The sequence below is a fragment of the Spermophilus citellus genome (genome assembly GCF_964194105.1).
Source record: "Spermophilus citellus genome assembly, chromosome: 16".
NCBI classification, from domain to species: Eukaryota; Metazoa; Chordata; class Mammalia; order Rodentia; family Sciuridae; genus Spermophilus; species Spermophilus citellus.
In genome coordinates this window covers 9,337,363-9,363,944 of record NC_138196.1, presented here as the reverse complement: position 1 = coordinate 9,363,944, position 26,582 = coordinate 9,337,363, and the positions used below count along the sequence as shown (strand labels likewise).

The following is a 26,582-nucleotide window of genomic DNA, read 5'->3' as shown; positions in this document are numbered from 1 at the left end:
ATCAGGAAACAGAGAGACAGAGACGACTCCACTCTGCAGATACAAAATATATACTCCATACAGAGACTCCACTCTCCAGATAAAAAATGTATACTCCATACCCTACCACTTCATTTAATTCCTATCAGGGGATTAATTCACTGATTGGGTTAGTCATTTCTCCTCTGAATCTTCTTGCATTGTCTTATGTGAACTTTTGGGGGATACCTCACAACCAAACCATAACAACTATATTTTTAATGTTTTTATATGCGAGTTGCCAGAATTGTATACAGAATTTTTGCATCTATGTTCATTAGGGATATTGGTCTGAAGTTATCTTTCCTTAATGTGTTTTTGTCTGATTTTGATATCAGGTGATACTAGCTTCATAGAATGAGTTTGGAAGAGTTCCCTCCTTTTCTGTTTCATGAAATAGTTTGAGGCTTATTGGTGTTAATTCATCAAAGGTCTTGTAGAACTGGTTAAGAATCTGTTTCGTCCTGGGCATTACTTAAATGGTTGGCTTTTGATGGCTTCTTCTATTTTATTGCTTGAAATTGATCTGTTTAAATTGTGTATGTCCTCCTAATTCCATTTGGGTAGCTCATTTGTCTCTAGAAATTTGTTGATGTCTTTAAAATTTTCATTTTTATTGGAGTATAAATTTTCAAAATAGCTTCTGATTCTCTACTGTATTTCAACAGTATCTGTTGTAATATTTTTGTGACTATGAATTTTAGTGATTTGAGTTTTCTGTCTTCATTAGCACAATTGAGTTTATCAATTTTATTTATTTTTTCAAAGAGCCAACTTTTTGTTTTGTTAATTTTTTAATTGTTCCATTTATTTCAATTTCATTTATTTCAGCTCTGATTTTAATTATTTCCTGTCTTCTACTGCTTTTGGTGTTGATTTGTTTTTCTTTTCTAGGGCTTTGAGATCTTATGTTAGGTCATTTGCTCATTGAGTTTCCATTCTTTTAATGAATTTAGCTTAAATAGTGTCCCAGATATTTTGTTAAGTTGTATCAGTTCTCATTTATCTCTGGTATTTTAAAAATTTCATCCCTGATTTCTTCTTCTATCCATTGGTTAGTCAATAGCGTATTATTTAGTCTCTAGGTGTTGGAGTAGTTTTTATTTTTTATTGTATCAATGATTTCTAATTTCATTCCATTATGATCTGATAGAATGCAGGGTATTATCTCCTTTTTTATTTCATAATTGTTGCTTTGTGGCATAAGATATATCATCTATTTTAGAGAAGGGTCTGTGTGCTGCTGAGAAGAACATGTATTCGTTGATGGATGTAATACTCTTTATATGTCTGTTAAGTATAAATTATTGATTATATTATTAAGTTCTATAGTTTTTTTTGTTTAGTTTTTGTTTGACTATTTATCCAGTAGTGAGAAAGGTTTGTTAAAGTCACTCAGTATTATTGTATTATGGTCTATTTAATTCTTGAAATTGAGGGAGGGTTTGTTTGATATATGTAGATGCTCCATTGTTTGGGGCATAAATATTTAACGTATTATGTCTTGTTGATGTATAATTCCCTTAAGCAGTATGAAATGTCTTCTTTGTCCCTTCTGATTAACTTTTGGCTTGAAGTACACTTTATCTGACATGGGGATAGAAACCCCTGCTTGTTTACTCAATCCATGTGAGTGATACGTTTTTTTCCCGTCCTTTCATTTTCACTCTGTGGATGTCTTTGCTTATGAGGTGAGTCTCTGGGAGACAACAGATTTTGGGGTTTTGTTTTTTTAATCCAATCTGCCAATCTATGTCTTTTGGGTTTATTAGTTTAGACCATTAACATTCAAGGTTATTTTTGAGATATGATTTGTGTTCCCAGTCATTTTAGTTTATTTCTACTTTTTACTTTGAATTAATTTCTCCTTTGATTGATTATTCCTTTTGTATGGCTCCTTCCTTTGCTGATTTTGACTTTTTTTTTCCATCTTCATGGAATACTTTGTTGATAATGTTTTATAGCACAGTTTTTCTAGTTGTGAATTCTTTTAACTTTTGTTTATTATGGAAGGTTTTTATTTCATCTTTAAATCTGAAGTTTTATTTTGTTAGATATAGAATTCTTGGTTGGCATCCATCTTCTTGCAGAACTAGGTATATATTATTCTAGGACCTCCTGGCTTTGAGGGTCTGGGTTGAAAAATCACCTGAGATCCTAATTAGTTTCCCTCTCTATATAATCTGATATTTTTTCTCTCATAGCCGTTAAAATTCAATCCTTATTTTCTATAATTGACCTTTTTCTTTATGATGTGTCTTGATGTGGGTCTGTTGTGATCTTGTACATTTGAGGTCCTCTTGTATTTGATTTTCCATTTCATTCTTCAGATTTTGGAAATTTATTCATATTATTTCATTGAAAAAATGGGCATTCCTTTGGTTTGTATCTCTATGCCTTCACCTATCCCGATAAATCTTAATTTGGTCTTTTCTTGTTATTTCATCATTCTTGGAAGGTCTGTTCATGGTTTCTTACCATCTTCCCTGTGTAGTCAACTTTATTTTCAAAATTATATATTTTGTCTTCATTGCCCGAGGTTCTATCTTCCAAATGGTGTAGTCTATTGATAATACTTTCCATTGAATTTTTAATTGGTTTATTGATTTTTCATTTTGAAGATTTCTGGGGTTGTTGTTGTTGTTGTCATTTTCTGAGAATCTCTGCCTCTGCAATGATCTTTTACCTCCTCAAATTTATCTCTGATTTTATTCCCTATATCATTCTTTATGTACCAGGTCAGTCTAATATGTACTTTCTAAACTCCTTTTCTACATTTCTTTTACTGTGTTGTCTATGGGTTTAATTATTGGATCATCTTGGTTTGTTTGGGCCACTTTGTTCCATTGTTTTCTCATGTTGTTCTTATGTCTGCCCTTCTAGCAGTGTGGATTTCAGGCAGTACAGTTTCTACCCTGTAGATTCATAGTGTCCCTGAAGATTTCTAGTACCTCGCCTTTAAGGAAGAGACAAATAATAACTGCACCCAATACAAACAATATACAGCCTTAAACCAAATAGCTCCTATTAAGGCATCCACAGTTTTGTTCCATTAAACTGAAATGATGTGTTCAATTATTGTCTGCAACATAAACAGTAAGTTTGCAAAAAAGTTTACAGTTTCCATTGGTGGACAAAGAGAGAACAAAAGTCATGTAGGGTGTGATGTTTATGAGGAAGGATCAGAAAAGATAGAAGTTAAAAAATTATAGGAAGAATGAAGGGAGGACTTAATAGAGGTTGGGTGTTAGCAAGAGAAAAGTGAGAAAGAGAATCCAAGGAGACAGATAAATGAGAGGGAAAAATAAATAAATAAATATATATATATATAGTAAAAAATTTTTTAAAAGAAAATAAGAAACAACAAAACTGTAATGTAGTATTCAGATATCCCAGTCCTCAGTAAACTGATCCATGAAAAATACTTGGTTTCAAAAATGGTAGACATGTGAGAGAAGAAAAAAAAGGAATCTCGATGAAAAGTTGAACACTTTTTTCCATTGCAGTTCAAAAGTTTCTCAGCTTCTCTTCTGAGCAGTTAGGTATGTTGTCTGGAGTTTGATGCTAGCTCCACCCTCAGGGTAGTTAGGGTTGCTAGGGTGAGAGGGTTAGTCCTGGAAGCGGAACTACTAGAGCCAAGGTGTAGGCTTAGGTACGTTCCAATCTCTTCACTGCGTGCCTATTGGTCTGAAGATTTTAAGTCATCACACCTCCAAGGCTCAGCAATTGTCTGTCCACATTGGAAGACCGCACCTTGGGAACCTCCTTTAGGTTCTACACATGTGATGTAGGAATCTGTTCTTAGCCCACTACTTTGCCTGCAGACCCCATGAACCCTGGTCATCATTTGGTCTCCAAACTTGATCTCTCCTTTGCCTGTCCTTTCAAATTCACAGTCAGGCACTTCTCTTCCATCCAGTACTGCAAGCAGCTGATTGGATGGGGAGGGGAAAGCCAGGTGGGTTTCCTTGATCAGTATTCTCCTGTGTAAATATCCCTCCATGCTTGATTTTCTCACTTTGGAACACTCTGTATCACACAGCATAGGTTTGCCTTGCACATTTTGGGGGCCAGACTTTGGTCTGCCAATAATTGACTCACCTAGCTGCAGGCCCCCCAGCCACTGCTTCGCAATGGTTCTTTCTGCTGTCCTTCATGCATGCCGCCAAGAAAGCTGGTGGCTTCCCTCCTGTACACAGATGCTGTGCAGCACAGCTTACTGAGGTTTTTACTTTGTTTGTTTGTTTGTTTGTTTGTTTGTTTTTTGTTTTTTGAGCAGTATCTCTGAGCTCTTAAGCTCTCCATACCGCAAAACACCTCCGTTTTCATGGGGGTTCCTTTAGTTCCTTTATTGCTTTACTACATTCATATAGGGATTATTCTGGTTTGTACTTCCAGCTATTTTACAGCTGTGGAGCTGGGGATCTTTCCCCCTTATTTTATTATACAAGATCTCTTGAGTCCATGATCTGTTTTGAGTATCCAGTATTAAATTCCAGTTAAGTCCTTCCTAGTTCTGGACTATTCACCTACCCATCTTGTTGAAAAGTGGCCTTTCTGCTTTCCTTGGTTCACTCCACAGATCTGTCAGGGAAGCAAATACTTTATTCAGCCATCTTCCTGCATTTCCAACCTTTTTTTTTTTTTATTTTGAAAGAGAGTCTCACTAAATTGCTAAGGCTCGTCCTGAATTTTTGATCCTCCTGCCTCAACCTCCCAAATTTCTGGAGTTGCAAGCACGCACCACTGTACCTGGCTCTTTTAATATATTTAATCCAATATAATCTATTCTATATTATTATATGTTTTGTGTCTGTGTAATTTAGATATCCATGTAATATGAATAATATGTATCATATATCTTAGGTATATAAGTAGTGTGTAGTATCAGTGTATATAGTATATTATATTATGTACACTGTTGCTATATAAGCATATCTAAGATATTATTTTTAAAAGACTTATTAAAAATGTTTTTTTACATAATAAATTTTTTATCATACATTTATACTGAAATTCATTAAATGACATAATATTCATTGTTACTTTTAAATGGAAAACTTAGTCAAAAATGTTTTAAGTTACAATACTTGTAACCCTGGGGGAACTATCATTTTTGTCTCCCCACTGCCTCAGTACACATTATGCATGGTAGAAACTTTGGATAAAACACATAACACTAATTTTTTTATACTTTTTCATTTATATTTAGCTTCTCTGTTGATTCAGTGGTAATTAAAGAATCTGATGTACAGAAATCAGTAGTACATCCTGGAAGTTGTCTAAAAAAGAATATTGATCATGCAATAGAGGTATGTTATTTTTAATCTTCATTTTTAAACAGTTATGTACACTGATACTTTTTTCTTACTATCAGTTTTATGTCTTCAGTTTTGTAATTATGTAGTAAATATTTGGCTAAGATTAAGCATAAAGCATGAGGATAATACCTTATGCAAAAGATTCAGAATGTCTATAGAAATATTTTCATAGCATAGGAAAAACACAGAGAAAGTTAAATTTGAGAATTTTCCTTCCTTGTTACAGTTTAAATTTTTTCTTTGTAACATTTCTTTATGAACTGTGTAATAAATCATCTTCAGTACCATGGCCAACATAGTCTTTTCTTCCTCTTATGGAAGCAGAGGGTATCTTCAGAATGGTGTATAGGATTCCCTAAAATCCAAGGTGCTAGGGCTGGAATAATGGATCAGGCCATCTTCCAACAGAAGTAATGATAGAAAAGCCCTTTTTTTTACTGTGCTTGCCACTGAACCACTCTCTGCCTCTCCTCAACATTGTATTATTCAAAACTTTTTTCAAACCCCCAACTGCATCTTCATCTTCACTCAATAATTCTAAATTCTAGTAAAAATTAAAATCACTGCCTATTGCCCTTTCTCATTCTGGATATTAAGAAGAGATATGAGCCACACTCATCCCTTATTAAATGTCTGTTGGATGAAATTCAAATAATTTGTAAATAAACAAATACTTTCATGTTGACAGTATATCTACATTTCTAAAAGCAGATTTATTTTTTTAATAAAAATAATTTGTATGTGGAAAATTGTGTTCTTTTAATAAATACCAAGAAGAAAATTTGCTCATAATTTCATTATCAAACATAGCCACTTGTTAACATTTTACTTAAAATAAATATACATTTATATATATATATATATATATATATATATATATATATATATATATATGTCTTATTAATTATATTTAAGTATCCTTAACCCACCCTAGAATTTATGCTAATAATTACAGATATGTAAATATATTTCTCTCTTTGCATCTTTAAGTTTATAATAAGTGTAATTATTTCGTAGGATTATTAGATTAATATTTTTAGTTAAAGATAACTGAAATTTATTTTTATTTGAAAGTGTCCAAAAATAGTGATATTTTTGGAATAATGAGTACATCCTTAAAATTAATGGTATAAAATCAATGTAAATTGTCATATTTCACCCTTTAATTTAGTTTTCTAATGAATGTGGAATGAAACAAGAAACAAATATGGTTAAATTGTTGGAAAAACAATACCAAGAAAGATTAGAAGAAGAAATAGCTAAGGTAAGTTTATAGTTTATCTGGAAGATTTTCTTGGTTTATAGATTTTCTTGATCTTTGAACTGTCAAAAAAAAGCATAGATTTTATTGATGGTATGTACTTTGTTTTTATTTGTAAGTTTCATATATAGTCCACCAAACAGTTGTATAACAGCATCAACTATAATTGCTGCTTCATAGAATGTTTTGCGGTGCTTTTCATTGAGAAGAACATTTTTTTCTTGATATAGAATAGTAATTACAATTTTTCAGAATGCCACAAGTTTTTATATATGTGTTACATTGTAAATAGTTACCTTGTGAAGGAGTTTGGCATTCTAAAAATGAGGGAAAAGTTATGAAGAGAAAAAGTGGTTGTATTACCCTGATAAATTATTGTAATGTTAGATAATAACTACAGATACTGATGGAGGATTGTCACGGAACATTATCACTCATGGCCAAGTAAATTTTTTTGGAAGGAAGAATTATAAAGACTTTTATTTTTTTTTATTTTTGTACTGAGCATTTATTGATGTTATAGTTAGAAAAATTTTGCTTGTTTTATTTTAAAAGGCAGGCAGTAAAACACTTTGATGTTAAATTTATTGAAAAATAGCCTATCTCTGTATCACTTTATCAGAGGATTTATTTTTGTTTTTAAAACTATGAGGCCAGGCTTTTTTCTAATTCATATAATTTTGAATAATGACCCACTTTTTAAATCCAGCTGGTATTTATAAATCTAATCCTTTTTGTTTGATTGATTGATTTCTTTAGGTCATTGTGTCAATGAGCGTTGCATTTGCTCACCAAACTGAACTATCTAGACTATCAAAGGGAAAAGAAAATACTATGTCATCAAAACAAGCACTTACTTTCTGTCAGCAAAATGAAAAACATTATTTTAATGAAATGAAATTATCTCAGGATCAAATTGATCTTCAGACCTCTGATGCATTGGACATGAAATTTAAAGAAGAATTTAAGCCACTTAGTAAAGAGTTAGGAGAAGATGGAGAAGTTCTGTTACCAAACAGTGATCATCTTGATGATATAGTAGAATCAGAGGTCCACCAACTAACTATTTCAGAAGAAATGTTTTCCAAAGACAAAACATTTATAGTTAGCGAATCTGTAAGTATGCTTCTTTGAATATAAAAAAGAAAAACTTATAAAAATATCTTCAGTTTAAAACAGTAGCAATAATGCTGATTAATAGAGAATGAAAGTATGAAGTCCAGTCTTGACTTTAATGTGTTTTATTAATTATAAGGTATTTGATTAAGTGAAACAATATTGGTGTGAAGTATAAAATAAGTCAGGTCATAGTATTCTTGGTTGTCTTATGGACATAGTACATGTTAAGTTCTCATTGTAAATTATACCTGTGTTAATTTTATTTAAACTAATTGAAGGTTAATTATATTATAACTAGGTAATACCTGTGGCCAAAAGATTTGCTCAATTAAATGTAATAACATAAAAGGAAATTGCTACGAATTCAAGAAGACAATTCAAAGTATCTTATTATCTATATACTAATTCTTTTTTCTTGTTAGTTGAGGATCTGTTACCCCAACTAATTGCAGCCTTTATCAGAAAACAATAAATTCTACTTCTTTTAAAATTATCTGAATTTCAAATTTATTTTATGTGTTCACGATAGATATATCTTGTTCAGAGGAGTATTCAAATAAAACTGTCAGCTTTTTATGTAATGCAAAACTTGTGAAATGTTTATGAAAACTAATTTAGCTGTAGCTGTTCAAGGCAGAATGATTTTAATTAGTATCTTAAGGGATTGGAGTATTCATAGAACCTATTGACTTGTCATGAGTGAGAAACTCATAAATGTAAAGTATTTATTTCCAAATAAAATTTATTATAATTTTTCTCTGAATAAGCAGTTTTCTATAATACTGTGATGACCAATGAATAAAAATTAAATAGGCGAAATTCTTTTATTTTGTGAACTTAATTTTTAAAAATATTTTTCTAGTTGTATATGGACACAATACCTTTATTTTATTTGTTTATTTTTATGTGGTTCCCGGGATTGAACCCAGTGCCTCATGCATGCTTGGCAAGTGCTCTACCACTGAGGCGCACAACCCTGGCCCTATAAACTTTATATATATATATATATATATATATATATATATATATATATATATATATATTTTGTTGTTGTTGTTTATATTATTTCCCCATTATAAAATATCAGGAGTTATAACTTTATTAGGAGAAGGGGCTGGAGATGTAGCTTGGTGGTAGAGCACTTGCCCAGCATGTGTGAGGCCCTGGGATCAATCTCTAGTATGGGCGGAAAAAAAAAGTGGAGGGGGTGGGGGTTGGAGGGGGTGGATAAAGAATCTTGAGTATTTTGTTTTTCTCTGTTAGAATTAGATTTTAGCTAAACTATCTGATAAGTAGCTGTTTCCTTTTGGAAAATAACATATATGGTGGTAATAAATTAACTTCATGTTGTTTTGGAATTATAAGTAAGAAAAATACTTTTTTAAAAAAAGTGATTTATGGGCTGGAATTGTGGCTCAGTGGTAGAGCACTTGCCTTGCATGGGTGAGGCACTAGGTTCGATCCTCAGCACCACATAAAATAAATGAATAAAGGTATTATGTTCATCTACAACTAAAAAATAATTTTTTAAAAAAGTGATTTATGCTTTTGTTTAATAATAAAACTAAAACTCAGATGCTTTATGTTGTTAATAGAATTGTTTTCATGTTCAGTTAAAATATCAATGCTGACTAATTGCCACAAAATTGTTATGATTGAGTTTTTTGCTTGTGTTTTTTCCTATCAAAGATTCATGGTAAGATGTTGGCATCAAGCATGGATGCTTCTAGACAAATGATGTCAAATGAAGAACAGTTGGAAGATATGAGGCAAGAACTTGTACGACAGTATGAAGAACATCAACAGGCCACAGAACTGTTGAGGCAGGCACACATGAGACACATGGAGCGACATCGAGAGGAACAGGAGCAGCTACAAGAAGAGATTAAGAGACTTAATAGACAGTTAGCCCAGGTATGGAACTTTAGAGTCTTTTTTCTCCTCAATTGAAATAATGGTATTTTTTATGTGGCTTTTTTTTTAAGTCAAAATTATTTTTCCTAGATACAAATAAATTACAAATACTTAACATCAGGAAGTTCCTGGGATCAACTTTAGACCTTGTTAGGCACACTTAACTCAACTGGTATAATGTGCATTATCATTTTATTTAACTGCCTTTCAGGCACTGGAAATGTGACTACAATATAAATTTTAAAATTCTATTGACCATACATAGCTAAAGCACTTTGAGAGTTTTGGAAATATTATACTTACTTGAGTATACAGCTGCTGTGTCATTCACTTTTTCCATGTTCATTTATAGTTCCATGAGTCTACCAATTACCATCTCCAAGGTTTATCTTTATCTATCTTTAATCTATCTTTTTAATCATGAATGGAAATCTTCTGAAGTAATCTGTTTCTAGAACTCTCTCCAAGGACACATCTCTTGTTGATTAGAAAAATTCAAATTTATATAACATTCTTTTCTAAATTTAAATATTTCATGGTATTTGGGAGCTATATTCTTGTCAACTGCTATATAAAATATATTCACAAAATTATTGCAGAAAAGCAAGAAATATTTACATGAAAGTTCTTATGAAAACAAATTTATTGAATTTAATTTTGAAAACTAAAACAACGTGTATTTTTTAAATATAAAATAATAGGAAAATTGATATTTGAGAATAAAATATATCATTTGAAAAATCAGTTTTGCTTTTCTTCATTGCATTTTGTGAATTTATTCTTCTAAAATTTCAATGCAAAAATTGACAGAGAAAATATTACTCGAACTATACAAATTCCTGAATATTTAAGTTTAAATAACTTTTTTTCTAAAGTTGCAAATTTTGTATTGAACTTCATATGTGCTTTTAATCCCTAATAATGAAATATGAATCATAAGGTAGAACCAAGGTCTCTTGGTCCCAAGGGGTTAAAAGAAATCTGCTTGATGTTTCTGCTTTTTACCTCTATCACAATCAATATTCTTCCATGACCTTTTTTCTTATTTAGAGATCCTCATTAAATAACGAAAACCTGGTTTCAGAAAGAGAAAGGGTGCTTTTAGAGGAGTTGGAAGCACTAAAGCAGCTGTCTTTAGCTGGAAGAGAGAAGCTGTGTTGTGAGCTGCGCAGCAGCAGTATGCAAACACAGGTAGTATTGACTTTGGTGCATTTAGGAACAGTAGATCAACAATGCAGTAGGATTTGTTTGTCTTTATTGTTGGTGGGAAACATATTTTTATAGTTACTAAGTTTAACATATTGGTGATCACTTAGATGTAAGGTAGGTGGAGTCAAAATGCCTTGCTTTCTGTTTAAGATAATTTGAATCTGGCATTGCTGTAGGAGAAACTGTTGTTCTACCAAGGAGCAACCTGACAACCCTTATTGTCACACTATATAGAGTGTATTAGTTTGAAGCCATTAAAACATTTTTCATCTCTACACTTGAATGTTTTATCCTTTTTTGATAATGCTGATCTCTTGATAAATTGTAGTTAAATATTACTTCAAGCACTTTCTGTTTCACATCATACCAGTATAGAAGAATGATATGCTGTTTCTAAGATGACAGGTTTTCTTTCTGTCTTGTCCTCTCTGCCGTTGCACAAACTTAAACAGAATGAAAATGAAAACCAAAGGGAAGTTGAGGAACAGACGTTGAAAGAAAAGGAAATGGACAGAAAACCTGAAGATGTACCTCCTGATAGTCTGTCCAGTGAAAGGTATACAAAATGTGTATTTTTTCAGTGCAAAGTCAATTAAAATGGTTGTTCAAATGTAATAAACTTTATTCATCCTTATTTTTATCTTGTACATGTGTATTTTCTTAAAAATAATATCTTGTGTATGAAACGTGTCATATATTTCTATGTATGAAACATGTCCGTATATGTATAATATATAAAAGATTATCAATTTTTAGACATTAAATTACAAATTTTTAAATCTTTTTATGTAATAAAAATTTTTGATCATAAACTTGACTTTAAATGTTTAGAATTGTTTTGACATCAAACCTTTCTTGATTAATTTTATTCTTCTTAATGCTGTTTTGTAACCTAAAAAACAAAAAAACAGTTCTACCTGTGAGCTTTATTTCTTTGTTCCTCCTTCAGTGTATGGGCATGGATTCAGTGTAAGCTATTCTCTGGTTTGTTTATGTTGAGAAAAAAAAATTACTGCATATGTAAATATTCAACATTTAGTTTTCTTTCATGCTTTCATGGCATAACAGGTGAGAACTTTTAATACATATCCTAGTTTTATAAAGTAATAAATTAATGACCCAATGTTAACAAAACGTTCCTTACCTTCATTTTGTAGGTGTTAATATTAAAATATACAAAACTATACTATAATTATCCCACATTAATATTAAGCACAGTATCTAAAATTTATTTTGTTCAAATGGAAATAATTTTTAAAATTTTAATTAAAACTAATATCTACTAACTTAATTTCCTCCTTTTCCAATTTCTAACTGTCAACCCTTTTGTGTCCTTCTAACCTCCTTTCTCAGCTTGCATGGAGGAATTTGGCCCCTAAGATTTTGGCTTCCCCATTGGATCATCAGTAGGAACATAGTCAGTATGGAACTCAAACAAGAAAGACAGTGTATGAAAATTAGAGTTACCATGCCAATATAAAATAAACATCTTGCTCATCTTTATTTCTTTTTACCATTATATCAGTTTTAATCACATTATCCAACTCCTGGAATTTAGGACTTGAACAAAACTATAAATAAAAGTTAAAGAATTAATTACATATAAGAGGTTGTGAGGGGAATGGGAAAATAAATAAGGAGAGAAATGAATTACAGTAGATGGGGTAGAGAGAGAAGATGGGAGGGGAGGGGAGGGGGGATAGTAGGGGATAGGAAAGGCAGCAGAATACAACAATTACTAGTAGGGCATTATGTAAAATTGTGGATGTGTAACCGACGTGATTCTGCAATCTGCATTTGGGGTAAAATTGGGGGTTCATAACCCACTTCAATCTAATGTATGAAATATGATATGTCAAGAGCTTTGTAATGTTGTGAACAACCAATAAAAAAATAAAATAAATTTAAAAAATTTTTTAAAATTTTTTTAAAAATAAAGAAGTTAAGGAATTAAAACCCTTACTTACCGCTAACTAAATTATTTGGGGTTTTATGTTTAAACATTCTTGATTATGTAAGCAGAGAATTTGATCTAGATACAAAAATAGAACTCTCTTTTACTTGACAAATACTAAAGGAAAACTACTCCATTTATTACCTGATCTTAAAATAGGCCTGTCATGTGCTTGTGAAACAGATACCCTTTCAACCAGATTGTTGGTAATGTGTCAAACAACATGTGAGGTTGAGAAAGAAGTCTCTTAGGCCAGGGGACCTTACTATGAAAGTTTCTTATTGTATCTTATGTGTATTAAATATAAAGCTTATAACCATAGTATCTCTGTTAAATCAAACTGTTGAGTGAGTTGTTTAGTTATTCATAAAATTAATCATATAATCTTTTGAATCACCATTTATGGAAGCACATTTTTTCACATGGTAAAATGTTCATGTTAAGCTAAAAAGAAAGCTTACAAAACACATTGTCCAGTATGATCAGTTTTTGTTTTTAAAATGTATATATTTTTGAGTGAAGCTGAGGAGGAAAAAAGTCTGGAAATATAGGCATTAACATGTTCATAGTGCTAAGATATTTTGAAGGCTGATTAATGTATTTCTTATCTCTAAAAAGACAAGCTATTATTTCTACTTAGTTGAAAATATGTTTTTTTCCTACTGGCTGAGTGCAATGTGTGTAACTAGAGATATTTTTGTCTTTGGAGCAGGTATAATAACAGCCTATGATATTTCCTGTGGTGTTGACTGAGTAGTTTCACTGAAAGCCTTTTTAAAAGCAGGTCTTTGCCAGTTCTTGTAATTTAAACATCTAGTTTATCACCAAGAAATTATACAAATACTACCACTTTTTTTCTAGTTGGATTCTTAATTATATATTAAAATATTGTTGTCTGACAACATAAAAAGATAAACCATATATATATATATATATATATATATATATATATATATATATATATATATATATATATAAACATGAACAGTATAACCAAGGCAATTATCTAGATATTGGTATTACCACAATTTTTGAAACTCAAGTTTTATGTCTCCTTAAAGTTTTCTTCCAATTAAATTACTATCTTAAAAAATATAATTATTTGATTTCTTTCAGGTCAATAAAATGCACCTTTAAAAATGTTATACATTTGTTTTCTAAACAAATCACTTTTTTAAAAAAATAAGAGTAAGAAGCACTTCATTGTAGGTGCTATTGTGTTATTTTAATAGAGCTATATATTTTTCACCAAACGCATATTTTACATTGTTTTTGGTGAGCAAAGGCTTTATCCTATAAAAAGATTAAATATCTTAATAAATGAATATTTTAAGATTAAATGTTTTATAGAGATTAAATATTTTAATAAATGTGGTGTTTTTTTAATCTGTATAGGTTTGCACTCCAGAAAACTAATAACAGACTTCTGAAGATCCTCTTAGAAGTTGTAAAGACTACCATAGCTGTTGAAGAAACTATTGGCCGCCATGTTCTTGGGATTTTAGATAGATCTAGTAAAGGCCAGTCATCTGTCAGCCTTATTTGGAGGTCAGAATCAGAGGCATCTGTAAAGTCAGCTATCCAAGAGGAACACATAAGAGGTAATACTAGTTTCATATGCTTGTGAAATAATCATCTTCAAATGATCTTGCTGAGTTCAAGGCACTTTTTCTGTGTATAGAATATATAGGAGAGAGAATATTCAAGTATTTTTCAACAAATGCACCTCCAAACACAAAGCCACTCTGTTCCAAGCACTATATGTATTATTGTATAGCATTTGAAGTGAATGTTTTAGAGTTGCCATTATATACCTTGGTATGCCTACACAAACCAGAAGACTCTTTCATTTCTCCACTTATAAAGGAAAAGTTCCACATCACCACCCTGTAAATCAGGAAAGCTTAAAATAAAGAACTTGTAGGAATCCAGCACCAGTTTTCATTGAGATAGTTAGAAGAATGTGATAATAAGAAACCAAAGACTATCCTCTGTTAGGTCCTTTCTTCCTTTTGGAAAAGTGGTTTGACAGTTTTTGTGTGTAGATATAAAGATTAGGTCCTTTTATGAGATGGCTTTTTTCCTAATTCTGTCATCTTCCTGTAGCTGTGTGGGTTGGGCTCTTCTTTTAATTTCTTTTTTAATTTTATTTTTTTAAATTTTAATTTGTTATATATGACAGCAGAATGTTTACTATTCATATTACACATATAGAACACAATTTTTTATATCTATGATTGTACACTCTTATTTTAAATTTTTACCATCACATTGCTGACCTCCAATCTGTCTCGTTTTTTCTGTTCCTTTTTCTTTGCTGGAGAAGATACCAGGAAATCAAAGAGGGGAAAGGTTAGTCAGGTGCTTCCAGAGAAATAGGCCCTGGATTCTTAAATTAGAAGGTCAAGCCTATAGTTCACTATCATTTCACATCCAACCACTTCTGCCCAGGTAGAGGGAAATATTCTGAAATGCCAGAGCTTTACAATTTTTGAAACATTCTAGTTTTTAAGCTTCATGGGGAAAAATAGAAAGTATTCCAATTACAGAAGGTTTGCTTAAGTACTAGTTAGCCAGCAGTACATTTTAACTACAAAGAAAATATTGATTTGGAATTTAAAATAAATTTGAATTAAAGACACTTCAGGTGAGTTCAAAAATAATTTTCAATGCCATTTTTAGTAAAATACAAGATGAAATAATCCTGACTTTTAAACCCTTCCTTCCACATTTACTCTTTTCGAACTAGGTAGATATATTTTTCAAATTAACTTACTTTTGGTTAAGTTCTCAATGAAGGACTATTATGTCTATATATGGATCTTGATGTATTAAGAAGAATTAGGTAATGTTTGAAAATACCTAAAACTTATAAAAGTGACTACCAAAAATTTTTTAAGGTAATTAATTTGTTTCACTTAATCATCTAGGGAGGAATTTTGCTGTTCTGTTGGTAACAACTGTACTAGATTGACTTACATATTTAAAAGACATTCTAAGGAATGTTCTGTACATTGCAAAAATATGTTTTGCCTTTTTGTTAGCATTTCTCATAGATATTTCTTAAAATGGCTACTGAATATTCAGCAAACAACAGCAACTACTTAAAGAAGCAGTATGCTGAGTTATAAAGACAAATTGGTAATTGAGATCAAGCAAGCACAGAAGATAATGTTTATGTTCATTTTCTTGGAGAAAGCAGATCCTCTATCCACTATCTATATCCATAGATAGTGTCTATTTTAATATATCTAACAATAGTCTGTTAATTATAAGCAACTTTATCTGTTCAATTCTATAAACACTTATTCAGCAATTTCTGTATCGTCTCTGTTTTACAGTAGTTCATAGTCTAGTAAAGGAAACACTGAGATTACTGTTCAAGGGAAGATTACATCATACTTAATATTTTACTTACAACCATTTTGTACATAAATGAATTGATTATGATTATTATTATTGATTATTATTATTGATCTTTAAAAATGTTAACTGTTGAAATCAACTGTTGATTCAGAAAATATTAGAAGAAAAATTCAATCCAAAGTTAAGAAATATATTGTGTAAAATATTGTGGCACAGATAATTCTGCTGGTCCATTTAATTAACTCAATCTTATATTTTTGTATTTACAAATCATTCTTTGGTTTGATTTGGTACCAAGAATTGAACCCAGAGACACTTAACCACTAATCTGTAACTCAGCCCTTTTTATCTTAAGTTGTGTAGAGCCTGGTTTAAGTTGCTAAGGCTGCTCTTAAACTTCCCATACTTCTCCTGCCCAAGTTGCTGGGATTATAGGCGTGTACCACCATGCCTGGTTATGTTACTTTTACTAATAAAATTAAATATCACTGGGGTATACTTACCTAGTTTGCATCTTTAAGGATATATTGAATTAATAGAGTTTATGATTTAAAACATTTATTTTATGAAAATACTGGCTTTAAATATTGACAATATGCCCCATATGTAAGAAGTTCTTTTGACATTTCTTCACATTCTTAATGGAAGCATTTCTGTAAAAACTAAAATGCACCTTTGAAAGATTTGTGTTATTTACCATAAAAAAATTAAGGATTAATCTGATTGTGAATCACCTTTTGTTGTTTTTTTTTTTAAAGTATCACTTGTGATGTAGTTTCAGCCTTCAAGCCTGAACTTGTTTAGGCTTTAAACATGTATGAACTTGTTAACACTTGAAAATAATAAATGATTGTGCTAATATTCACTTCCTCGTAAAAGCAAACTAGTTTATGAAATTGAAAGGAAATTTTGGCCAAATGTCAAATCACTTGAACCTGAGTGGATATTAGATCAGTTCATAAAAATCAGTTCCCTAGGTTGTTGAAAGAAAATTTCCTTTAGGTCTGCAGTGTGATAGTTTAGGCGTAGAATGCTCTCATCTTTCCTGTAGGAGTCCATGGATTGAAGTTTGTTTGCTTCAGCTTCCTTTTGAAGCAGTGGGAAGTTATAGAAAGAATACTGGATTAGTAATGAGAAAGCCTCATTTTTTTCTGCCTTAATGTGACTTTGGACAAATTTCTTTAAGTCTCCACTCCATATCTTTTAGTACAGTTTTCATCTGTCAGACACTTGGGTCAAGCTTGATTCGCATGATTTCCAATTGGAACCATAGAGGTCTTCAGTGAGCCACTGAGGCTGGGAAGACACTATGATATTGCTCACCCTCCTTTAACCTGAAAAACTTACCATTATGCATCAGGAAATGAATGGTATAATTCATAAAGTATATGACTAAAAGACTTTAATAACTATTATTTGCTGCCATAGTCTGGCTGGGCACAATCAGGAGCCACTTGTCAAAAGAAACTAACTTTATTTTTAGAACCACACACGTCAAACAAAACAGCTCCTCAGGAAAAACCCTCAGAGCCCAACTGCCACCACCGGCTTCTCACAAGCCTCTCCCCAAACCACAAGCCTCTCCACCTCCCCCAATCCTCCTGCTCTTGAGGCCCATTGACTGGGTCACGTGGGCAGAGCCAAAAAAAAGCCCCAATGAGCAGCTCTGTAGTCTGAAAGGGCAGGGAAACAGCCCAATGAGCATCACTGCAGAGGAGCCAATGAGCTAGAAGTTGCTGGGGCCGCTGTGAGCCAATCATCAGCTGGCAGTCTGAAAGTTTGCTGGGGCCCCTTGGGCTGTGGCTCTCAACAATTTGCTGTGTTTACAACATACATCTGAGTGGTTGGTTCACCACTCAAGTGATTCTGTTCACCAAATTGCCTGTTCTTGATTTCTGTTAGCATGTTTTTGTCCTCAGATTTTTCCCCCAGACTAGTCATTATGGGTAATTATAATTTTGCTGTCTTTCTCTTTTGTTTCATAGGAACAAACAAATTTGTTTCTTTAATGGAACATATTCATATTATTTCAGATAATTTCTATCTTCAATTTGTGTGTGTGTGTGTGTGTGTGCGTGTGTGTGCAGGCACGCTAGGAATTGAACCTAGGACCTCACTCAGGCCAGGCAAGCACAAGCACTCTACTACTGAGCTACACCTCCAGCCCTGAAAAATACGTTAAGCTGATTGACATCTTTATCTTTTCTAGGTGCTTTATTGCCTATTTTTGTTGTTGTTGTTGCCATTCCAAAAAAAAAAAAAAAAACTAACACCCAGTGATCATTTATAAATGGCTTTGTTTCACCTTGTGCTTGTGTTTTCTGTAATTTGTGTTTTAGATTTATTCCCATGTGAACACAGAATCTTCAGTCTTTTTCTCACCATTGATTGCTTCTCTGTACCACAAAATGTCATATTGTACCATAAAATTTCATTTTATATTCATAAAAATAACTATTTGTTTCTTTTAACTCACACACACACATCCTGCAAGGTAAACTTCAGTATACTTCATAAGAGAATAAGCAAGAAGAGACTGGGCTGGGGATATAGCTCAGTGCTTGCCTAGCACCTGTGAGGCTCTGGGTTCAATCCTCAGCACTGCATAAAAAATTTATATATAAAATGAAGGTATAAAAAATTAAAAAGAATAGACTAACTCTTGCTTTAACTGACTTTAGTTTCTGTTCTTATAGTACCAACACTTCTTTCTGAGGAGAACAGTGACTTTTCAGTCATTAAATTCATAGCATAATCCTTGGCTGTTTGTATTTCTAGGCAAATAACTTCACTAAAGTTTTTTCCTTTTTGAAATGTTCTCTTCTAGAACATCCCTTTCCTCTCTGATATTTCTTATATGGCTTCTTTGGTTAGCTTATGATATACAGAGGCTCCAACTTTGTTTCCTCCTTTCACTAAATATCACTCCTAAAACAGATGTAACCACTTTCAGTGTTTAAACTCTTATCTTTTTACAGATGACCCCTAATTCTGTACCCAAATTTCTAACAGTTTATGTATCTCCACATATTCCATTACTACTACTCTGTTCAGTTGCAAAGCTTAACATCTGCCTATGTCAACCAGATTTTCTTATGTAAGATGTAACAATAATGTTGATAGTATGGTAACAGTGTCTGTAGTTAAATTAGCACTGTTCATCATCCTAATTTCTTCCCAGTATACTTTTTACAAAAATAGCAAGCTACAAAATTATCTGTTTCTTTTAATCTGTAGCCAGAGCAGGTAATGTTCAAATATGTAATGCTTAAAAGTCAGGTTACTCCAAACAAATTAGGAGCACTTATTCTATTCTTTGATAACCTGTTACATCCCACTGCACAATAGAGTTTTTTTTTCCTTATGTATCTATGTGTGTTGTTTCATTATACTGTAAAGTCCTTCACAATAGGAACCAGATTTTGTCTCCTTTGTGTCCTCATTTCTTAGCAAACTCTACATGCTTGACATTTGATAAATATCTATTAAAAGTTATCTTAAAAAGTTTTTATCAGGTTGGGAGTATAGCTCAACAATACAGCACATGCTTATTATGTGCAAGGCCCTGGGTTTTATCCCCAGTACCCCCCCCAAAAAAAACCCAAAACTTTTATTAAAGAAAAATTACTAAATAACCCAAATCTTAAATTCTGCAATTTTACAATGCTGTTATTAAAACACATGTACTTTGAAAAATGATTTCAATTTGACTTGATTTTAAAAATTTAAAGTGAAATTATTGTTATTAATGTATGCCTTTAACATTTTGTTATTCTAGTTATAGACAGATCCATATCCTCTTATTCTGGAAGTGATATGCCAAGAACTGATAATAGCATGTGTTCAAAAGTAACTGAGGAAGGAACAGAATTATCGCAGCACCTTATAAGGATTGGTTTTGCTGGAACTGAAATAGATCCTGAAAATGAAGAATTAATGCTGAATATTAGTTGTCGACTACAAGCAGCAGTTGAAAAAATACTGGAAGCTCTAAGTGAAACTAGTAGTCAGGTAAACTCCTTAATTATTACTACCTACTGAATATTGCATAAGGCATAAATGAGTAAATATTTCTCTCTACTGTCCCACAGAAATTTATTTAGGCTTCTCTTTAATAATTGGCTGTGTTTGTGATAACCAATATTAGTTTTAGTAGTCTTGTTTTTGGTGGTGAAGGTAATGTAATGATGAGCTCTTCCAGTTCAAAAACTCATTGATGTTTTAATGTCCAGATTTTCTAGATTGTTACACATTACTTTTTTAATATCAAAAGAGATTTTAACTTCACTATTGTGTGAAATGTTCCATTAAAATGTTATTTAATACTATAAGGAATCTCTAAAACTATATGTTGTAGTGGAAATGTCTGAAACTATATGTTGTAGTATGTCATAATATACCATTATTGTATTACATATCAAACTTGCAATTTTTTCACTTGATTTTTACATTCTTTTTATAAATATGAGTAGATTAATTCACCATACAAGTTATCTCTTGGTAGGAAATTAGTTTGAGCAGTTTTTCCTTTAAAATATTGTTCTTTACGGGCTGGGGATGTGGCTCAAGCGGTAGTGCGCTCGCCTGGCATGCGGGCGGCCCGGGTTCGATCCTCAGCACCACATACAAACAAAGATGTTGTGTCTGACGAAAACTAAAAAATAAATATTAATATTCTCAAAAAAATATTGTTCTTTAAATATTAAGTTTGAGAAGTTGAAAGAATGTCTTTGAGCTCTTGTTCTGATGACTGGCTTTTCTTTGGTATTTTTTCTCTAATAAATTATTTAATATGGCATGTTTCTGCAATAGCAGTAACTATTAGATATAGTAACTATGACAAATATATATTTTGCATTTTAATACCTGATTCATTTCTATTAGGGTTAAATTATTGACTTAAGCTATTTCTTCAATTATTGACATTTAAAATGATTCATTTATTCCCTATTAGTTGGTTAACTTCTCATATCAATCTACTGTCCCACCCCCTGATACTTTTAATATGCTGCTGGGATTCAATGAAGAAGGAATTATCAAAATAACATACATTTCTGTTGAAATATTTGTTCTTTGAATGGTCTTCAGATATGACACTTACCCAGAATTTTCTCCAGGTATTTTTTTTCTGTTTGGAAACAAACTAAACCTTTTTTCTGTGATAGAATATGAATTATACCTTGAAAAGACTCTTGAGATACCACATATTGTAAGGGGAATTCACTAACTGGTCAGGGAAATTCATCATAATGTATTTCCTGTTATATGTCTCAGTGATAGAGTACTTGCCCAGTATATGCAAGGCCCTAAGTTCTATCCCCAACACTGGGGGAAAGGATGGGGAATAAATAGTTAGATAAATATATCTTCTGGTTTGCACCTTGATTGGCCAAACTAAAGCAAACATATGCCTTATGTAGTTCCCAAAAATGTTTTCATAGATTAATTCTGAGGCCTGTAGTTAAATAGCAGATGAAATTTCTAACCTTGGGCAATTCTTGTTTCTCTAGAGCTTTCTTTTGTAGCATGTACAGAATGATTAAAGCTTCTATTTCAGTAACTCAAAAATTTACTTGAGCATCACAGAGAACCAAAGACATATAATATTCTTGAAAGCTCAAATACTTGTTATTTGCCAAGAGTAGGAAAAATGATTTAAATTTAAAAAAAATCAGTGGTGGTCCTATATTCAAAGTTCTGAAGAGTTATTTTATTTTTCATTATCAACATCCTAAGTGCTTGTAAGGAAATGAAATGGTACCCATAAAATTCAGCTTCATTTATATTATTAAGACATTAATTTTACACTCTTGGATCAGAGAATTTTATAGTCACCTCTCCTTTAGCCCAAAGTTGAGCAGACTATTTAAACTCAAACATTGACATTGTAAATGTTGTGTTGAAATGTGAAATTCCATATTTAACATTAAAAAATACACATTTTTACCAAGATTTACTATATTTTTAGTCTTTTATAATTAGCCTAAGTCCTGCATTCTCTCTCTTTTAGAATGCTTATCCATAAACAACTTCTAGAGTATGCAGGTCCACTGATTCAGTTGAGTCAGTACTTAAAGCTTGAATGCATAGGCATCTTAATATTATCCCTTTTATTCTATGAAAGTTGTATAGTATAGATAATTCTATATTAAATTCTTTTTGTTTTGTTTATGCTTATTTCAGTCATATTAGTGTTTATATTCTATGATCTATACTTTTTCTACCAGGAAAACAACTGGTAATACTTTTTCTTTCTTTTTTTAATAAACTTATTTTACTTATTTATTTTTTTTAATGTGGTGCTGAGGATGGAACCCAGTGCCTCACACATGCTAGGCAAGTGTTCTACCACTGAGCTACAATTGCAGCCCTACTTTTTCTTTCTTGATCCTTATAACATACTTTTGACCTGGAACTTGACCACTGTTGATAGTGTTGCTACTCTTCAATGCCACTATAAATTATGCACATTATGGTTAATGTACTATAGTATTTATCTTTTGATAATCACCATGGAAAATGACAAATAAATGACAAGTGAGCAGTGGTTTCTACAGATTATTTGCTCTTACAGACAACTAGAGAAAACTTCGCCATAGTCATTAAAACTGCCATCAGTCAACAGTTAAGTGTGTGGGATCTTCCTGAAACACTCAGTTCCCTAGGTCAAGTGCATAACACATGACAACTCTCTGTTTATGTGACTAGGTAGTGAGGTGCAGTAAGAGCCTTGTCATGGTATTTTCCAAATGAGTCTCAGTTTGTTAAGTGCTAAAGTAAGGGAATAGGAGCTTTGTGACAGTTTTTAAAACTAACTGCAGATCAATTATTAATCTTAACCATGGATAAATGTTTAAATCCAATGACTTCTTCAGAATATTGTTAATAACTAAAATATTATGAACCAAATGAATAATTTAATTGTTAAATTGACACAAAATAAAGTCTAACATCTTTGTGAAATAACTAGTATCCCATTTTCCTCTTTAATATATTATCATTTGCTTCTTCTTCCTTTAACCTTGATTTATTTTCTTCATTTTTATAACAAAATGGCACTGCTGTGATGTCTTTTTGCTTTCATTTAAATACAGGCAAATAGCTCTGCACAGGATACTCTGAATAGCATCTGACAGTTTGGGGTAAGGTGCAGGCCATAAAGCTTACTGTGGGGTTTGATGTTTGAGATAAGTCATTCATTCATTCATTCAGCGAAGTTTTGAGTGCCTACTATATAACAATTATTGTTCTAGATATTAGAGATACAATGATAAGGGAAATGGACAAAATCCCTGCTCGCAGGAGCTCATAATTTAATGGTGGAGGCCAATAATAAATAGATGCATAGTTGGTAATAACTGCTGTGAAAAAGAATAAAGGGAAGTACAGCATAATGGAGGAAGAGAGTATTTTATCGAGGAAAATTAGTAAAGGCCTCTCTGATAAAGTGATATGAATTCATATTCCTTAAAGAAGAGTGGGAGGCTAATACACAGGTAAATGGGAAAGAATGTTTAGGCAGGGGAATAGCAATTTCAAAGGCCAGGGGCTGTGCTTGACAGAGGACAGGGCAGCTGGAGCAAGGAGAGTGGAGAGAGGCATGGGAGAGAAGGTCAGAGGGTATCTGGAAACCAGATTATACTCTGACCTCTTCTCTCTTTAACTCTTCATGTTAAAGTCATAGGGGACAGTTTTTAACTTTTCATTCTAAAATAACTTTAAGCTTACAGAAAATTCTAAAACTGAGAGTTTCGATGTACCAACCACTCATTCAGCTTTCCCTAACATTAACATAGTGCATAACTATAATATAATTATAAAACTAAGAAATTAAAATTGCTGCAGTACTGTTAACTAAAGTATAAACTATTTAGATTTCATTGGTTTTTCCTATAATGACGTTTTTCTGTTCCAAGATTCATTCCCAGATCCCACATTGTACTTAGTTGTCATGTCATCTTTGGTTTCACCAGTCTCTGACAATACTTTAGTCTTTTGTCGGTTATTTTTTAGAATGTTCCTCAGTTTGGATTTGTCTGATGTTTGTTGTGATTATATGAAGCCTGTATATTTTTGATACTACCACAAAAATGCTATGCCCATCTTGTGCTTCATGCCCGGTTATGTGAGTCAATATGTCATTATTACAGGTAATGTTAATCTTCATTGCTTGTGATATCTGCTGGGTTTCTCAACTGTAATGTTACTGTTTTCCCCTTTGTAATGAATAACTATCTTGGAGGAGGTACTTTGATAATATGCAAATAACCTTTTCTCCTTAACTTTCTTTCATCTAATATTCTTACATCCATTGTTGGATCTTGCATGCAGTAATTATTACTATGGTGTTCTAATGGTAATTTTATACTTTCCTCATTGTTTTATTTATTTATTTAGCTATATGAGCTATATTTTCACTTCTAATCAATATCAGTATAGACTCATGACTAATTTATCACTTTAGTTGTAACCTAATACTTTGTTTTGTTTCAGCTTTGGCATTAAGAACTTTTTGAGGTACATCCTTTTGAAGTGTACTTGCTTTTTGGAGTATTGGTACTACAAGAAGCTTCAAACCCATCTTGTATTTTTCCTACCCTAACTTTAGAATCAATCACTTCTTCATGGAATTCATATTTCTTTTATCGGAAAATACTATCTAGAAACCAAGATCTAGGTACTAGATGTTCTCATTGTTACTAGGATGTCATTACTTCTAAGCCCTGTTAGTGGATAGTTTAAAAATATATCTTTGTATGCTAATCCTTCTATCTATACCTGAATCTCTCTGTATACATGTATAATTTAAAAATCCATAAATTCATTCTGAGCCCTCCAGTTCTGGTACCACAGCATTTGTTTTGCCCTGCCCTTTTTTCTTAGTAACTTTGTTCTCCAACAGTGAAAAAGAGAGTCTCATGTTCAATTGCATTTTTATTTGTTTGCTCAACCATATGTCATTTCAGAATTGCTATCCTACACCCCTGTGAAAAACAAATTCTCTAACTAGACTACATTATTTGTGTGTAGTACTTTTTGTTTTTAGCCTTATAATATACAGTCAAAATATTGTTTTTCAAGTACCTTAGGTTAACTCTTCTCTCTCACCACTACTACTTCTGCCTTCTTGGAATCTGAGGATTAAAGAGCAGACTAAGATTTTTGTTTAGTTATTCTTTAGTTTTAATCATAACTATAACTGAGAAATGAATTTTGAAATCCAGAGATTGTTGGCAAACTTAACAGGAACGATTTCAGTGGAGTTTGGCAGTTTTCCAATTTGTTGGACTAGTTTTCAACGTTATGTGATGAAACATTGCCATCAAGTATTGCCCCCAGTGTGCTTAGCATTGGTCAGGTAATGTATGCAGGAGTGAGTCCCTCCATTAAATAATTTAGAGAAATAAGTAAATAAAGTGAAGATGAAAAGACAGCAGCAGAAGTGTTTTACAATTTGAAGGAAATAATTTACAGGGAAAAAGGTTAAATAGCTTGACATTATATGATTAATGTAAACCTTTTTCATTGGGGAAATGTAGCTCAATGCTGTCAATTAATAGCCTCCTGTATATGGTAAAGTCATGATCTTCTGAAACCCGAGGATAAGGAGCTAGTCTGGACAGTTAAATGTGTTTCTAGAAATTGAAGTCATTGTATTTTAAGTTTTTAGTTGCAGAAAGGTTTATATGCTTTTAAACTAGAGGAAAAAGCAAAATTGAATATAACTTGAATTATTGTCAGAATCACCATATGCCATCATCCAGACTCTTCTTTACTACTTTTTGAGTCTTTTTTCATTCATTTTTAACAGTAGTTAAATTTGTAGTTAGTTTCTTACCATGACCCATGTTCCTAGTCATAAGAGGACACACCTTACTTATAAAGATTTTTGTTTTATGTTAATGGAAATAAGTTCTATGTGTTTCCAAAACTGGGGTGAAAATATTAGTATATCATTTAATTTAAAGGTATTTTATTGCTCAACTTATTACACATTTATGTTTTCAATTCTTTCATTCTTCAAGGATTTACCTATTGTAGTTAAAGCAATGGTGTTTTGTTTTTTTTTTTTTTTTGGTTTTTATGCAGTTTTTTGTTGTTATTGTTTTATTTTGTATTCTTTCTGAATATCAATTAATGTAGTATGCCACTAGTTAATATATTATTACAAAGACTGTTTGCCACATTCTGGGTCATCTTTATCTTTTACTCTTTGAGTCTATTTTTCTCCTTAGTTATTCTTTCTTTCTTTTTTCTTTCTTTGTTGTTAATTCTTATGTTGACTTAAATGCTGCTATTTATGAATAATTATTTCTTTTTTTTTAAAGAGAGAGTGATAGAGGGAGAGAGAGAGAGAGAGAGAGAGAGAGAGAGAGAGAGAGAGAATTTTTAATATTTATTTTTTAGTTCTCGGCGGACA

General features: G+C 31.9%; 1 protein-coding gene across 1 annotated transcript in view; it reads left to right on the top strand.

Annotated features, from left to right (window-relative positions):
- LOC308635076 (A-kinase anchor protein 9-like) overlaps positions 1-26,582 on the top strand; it is a 114,551-nt gene that overhangs the window by 41,007 nt on the left and 46,962 nt on the right. Inside the window, exons 11-18 of the mRNA XM_081269332.1 lie at positions 5,219-5,330; positions 6,511-6,603; positions 7,360-7,716; positions 9,409-9,633; positions 10,684-10,824; positions 11,295-11,398; positions 14,192-14,397; positions 19,941-20,173. Coding sequence (XP_081125458.1) covers positions 5,219-5,330; positions 6,511-6,603; positions 7,360-7,716; positions 9,409-9,633; positions 10,684-10,824; positions 11,295-11,398; positions 14,192-14,397; positions 19,941-20,173 — 1,471 coding nt within the window. The remainder of the gene's footprint in view (positions 1-5,218; positions 5,331-6,510; positions 6,604-7,359; positions 7,717-9,408; positions 9,634-10,683; positions 10,825-11,294; positions 11,399-14,191; positions 14,398-19,940; positions 20,174-26,582) is intronic.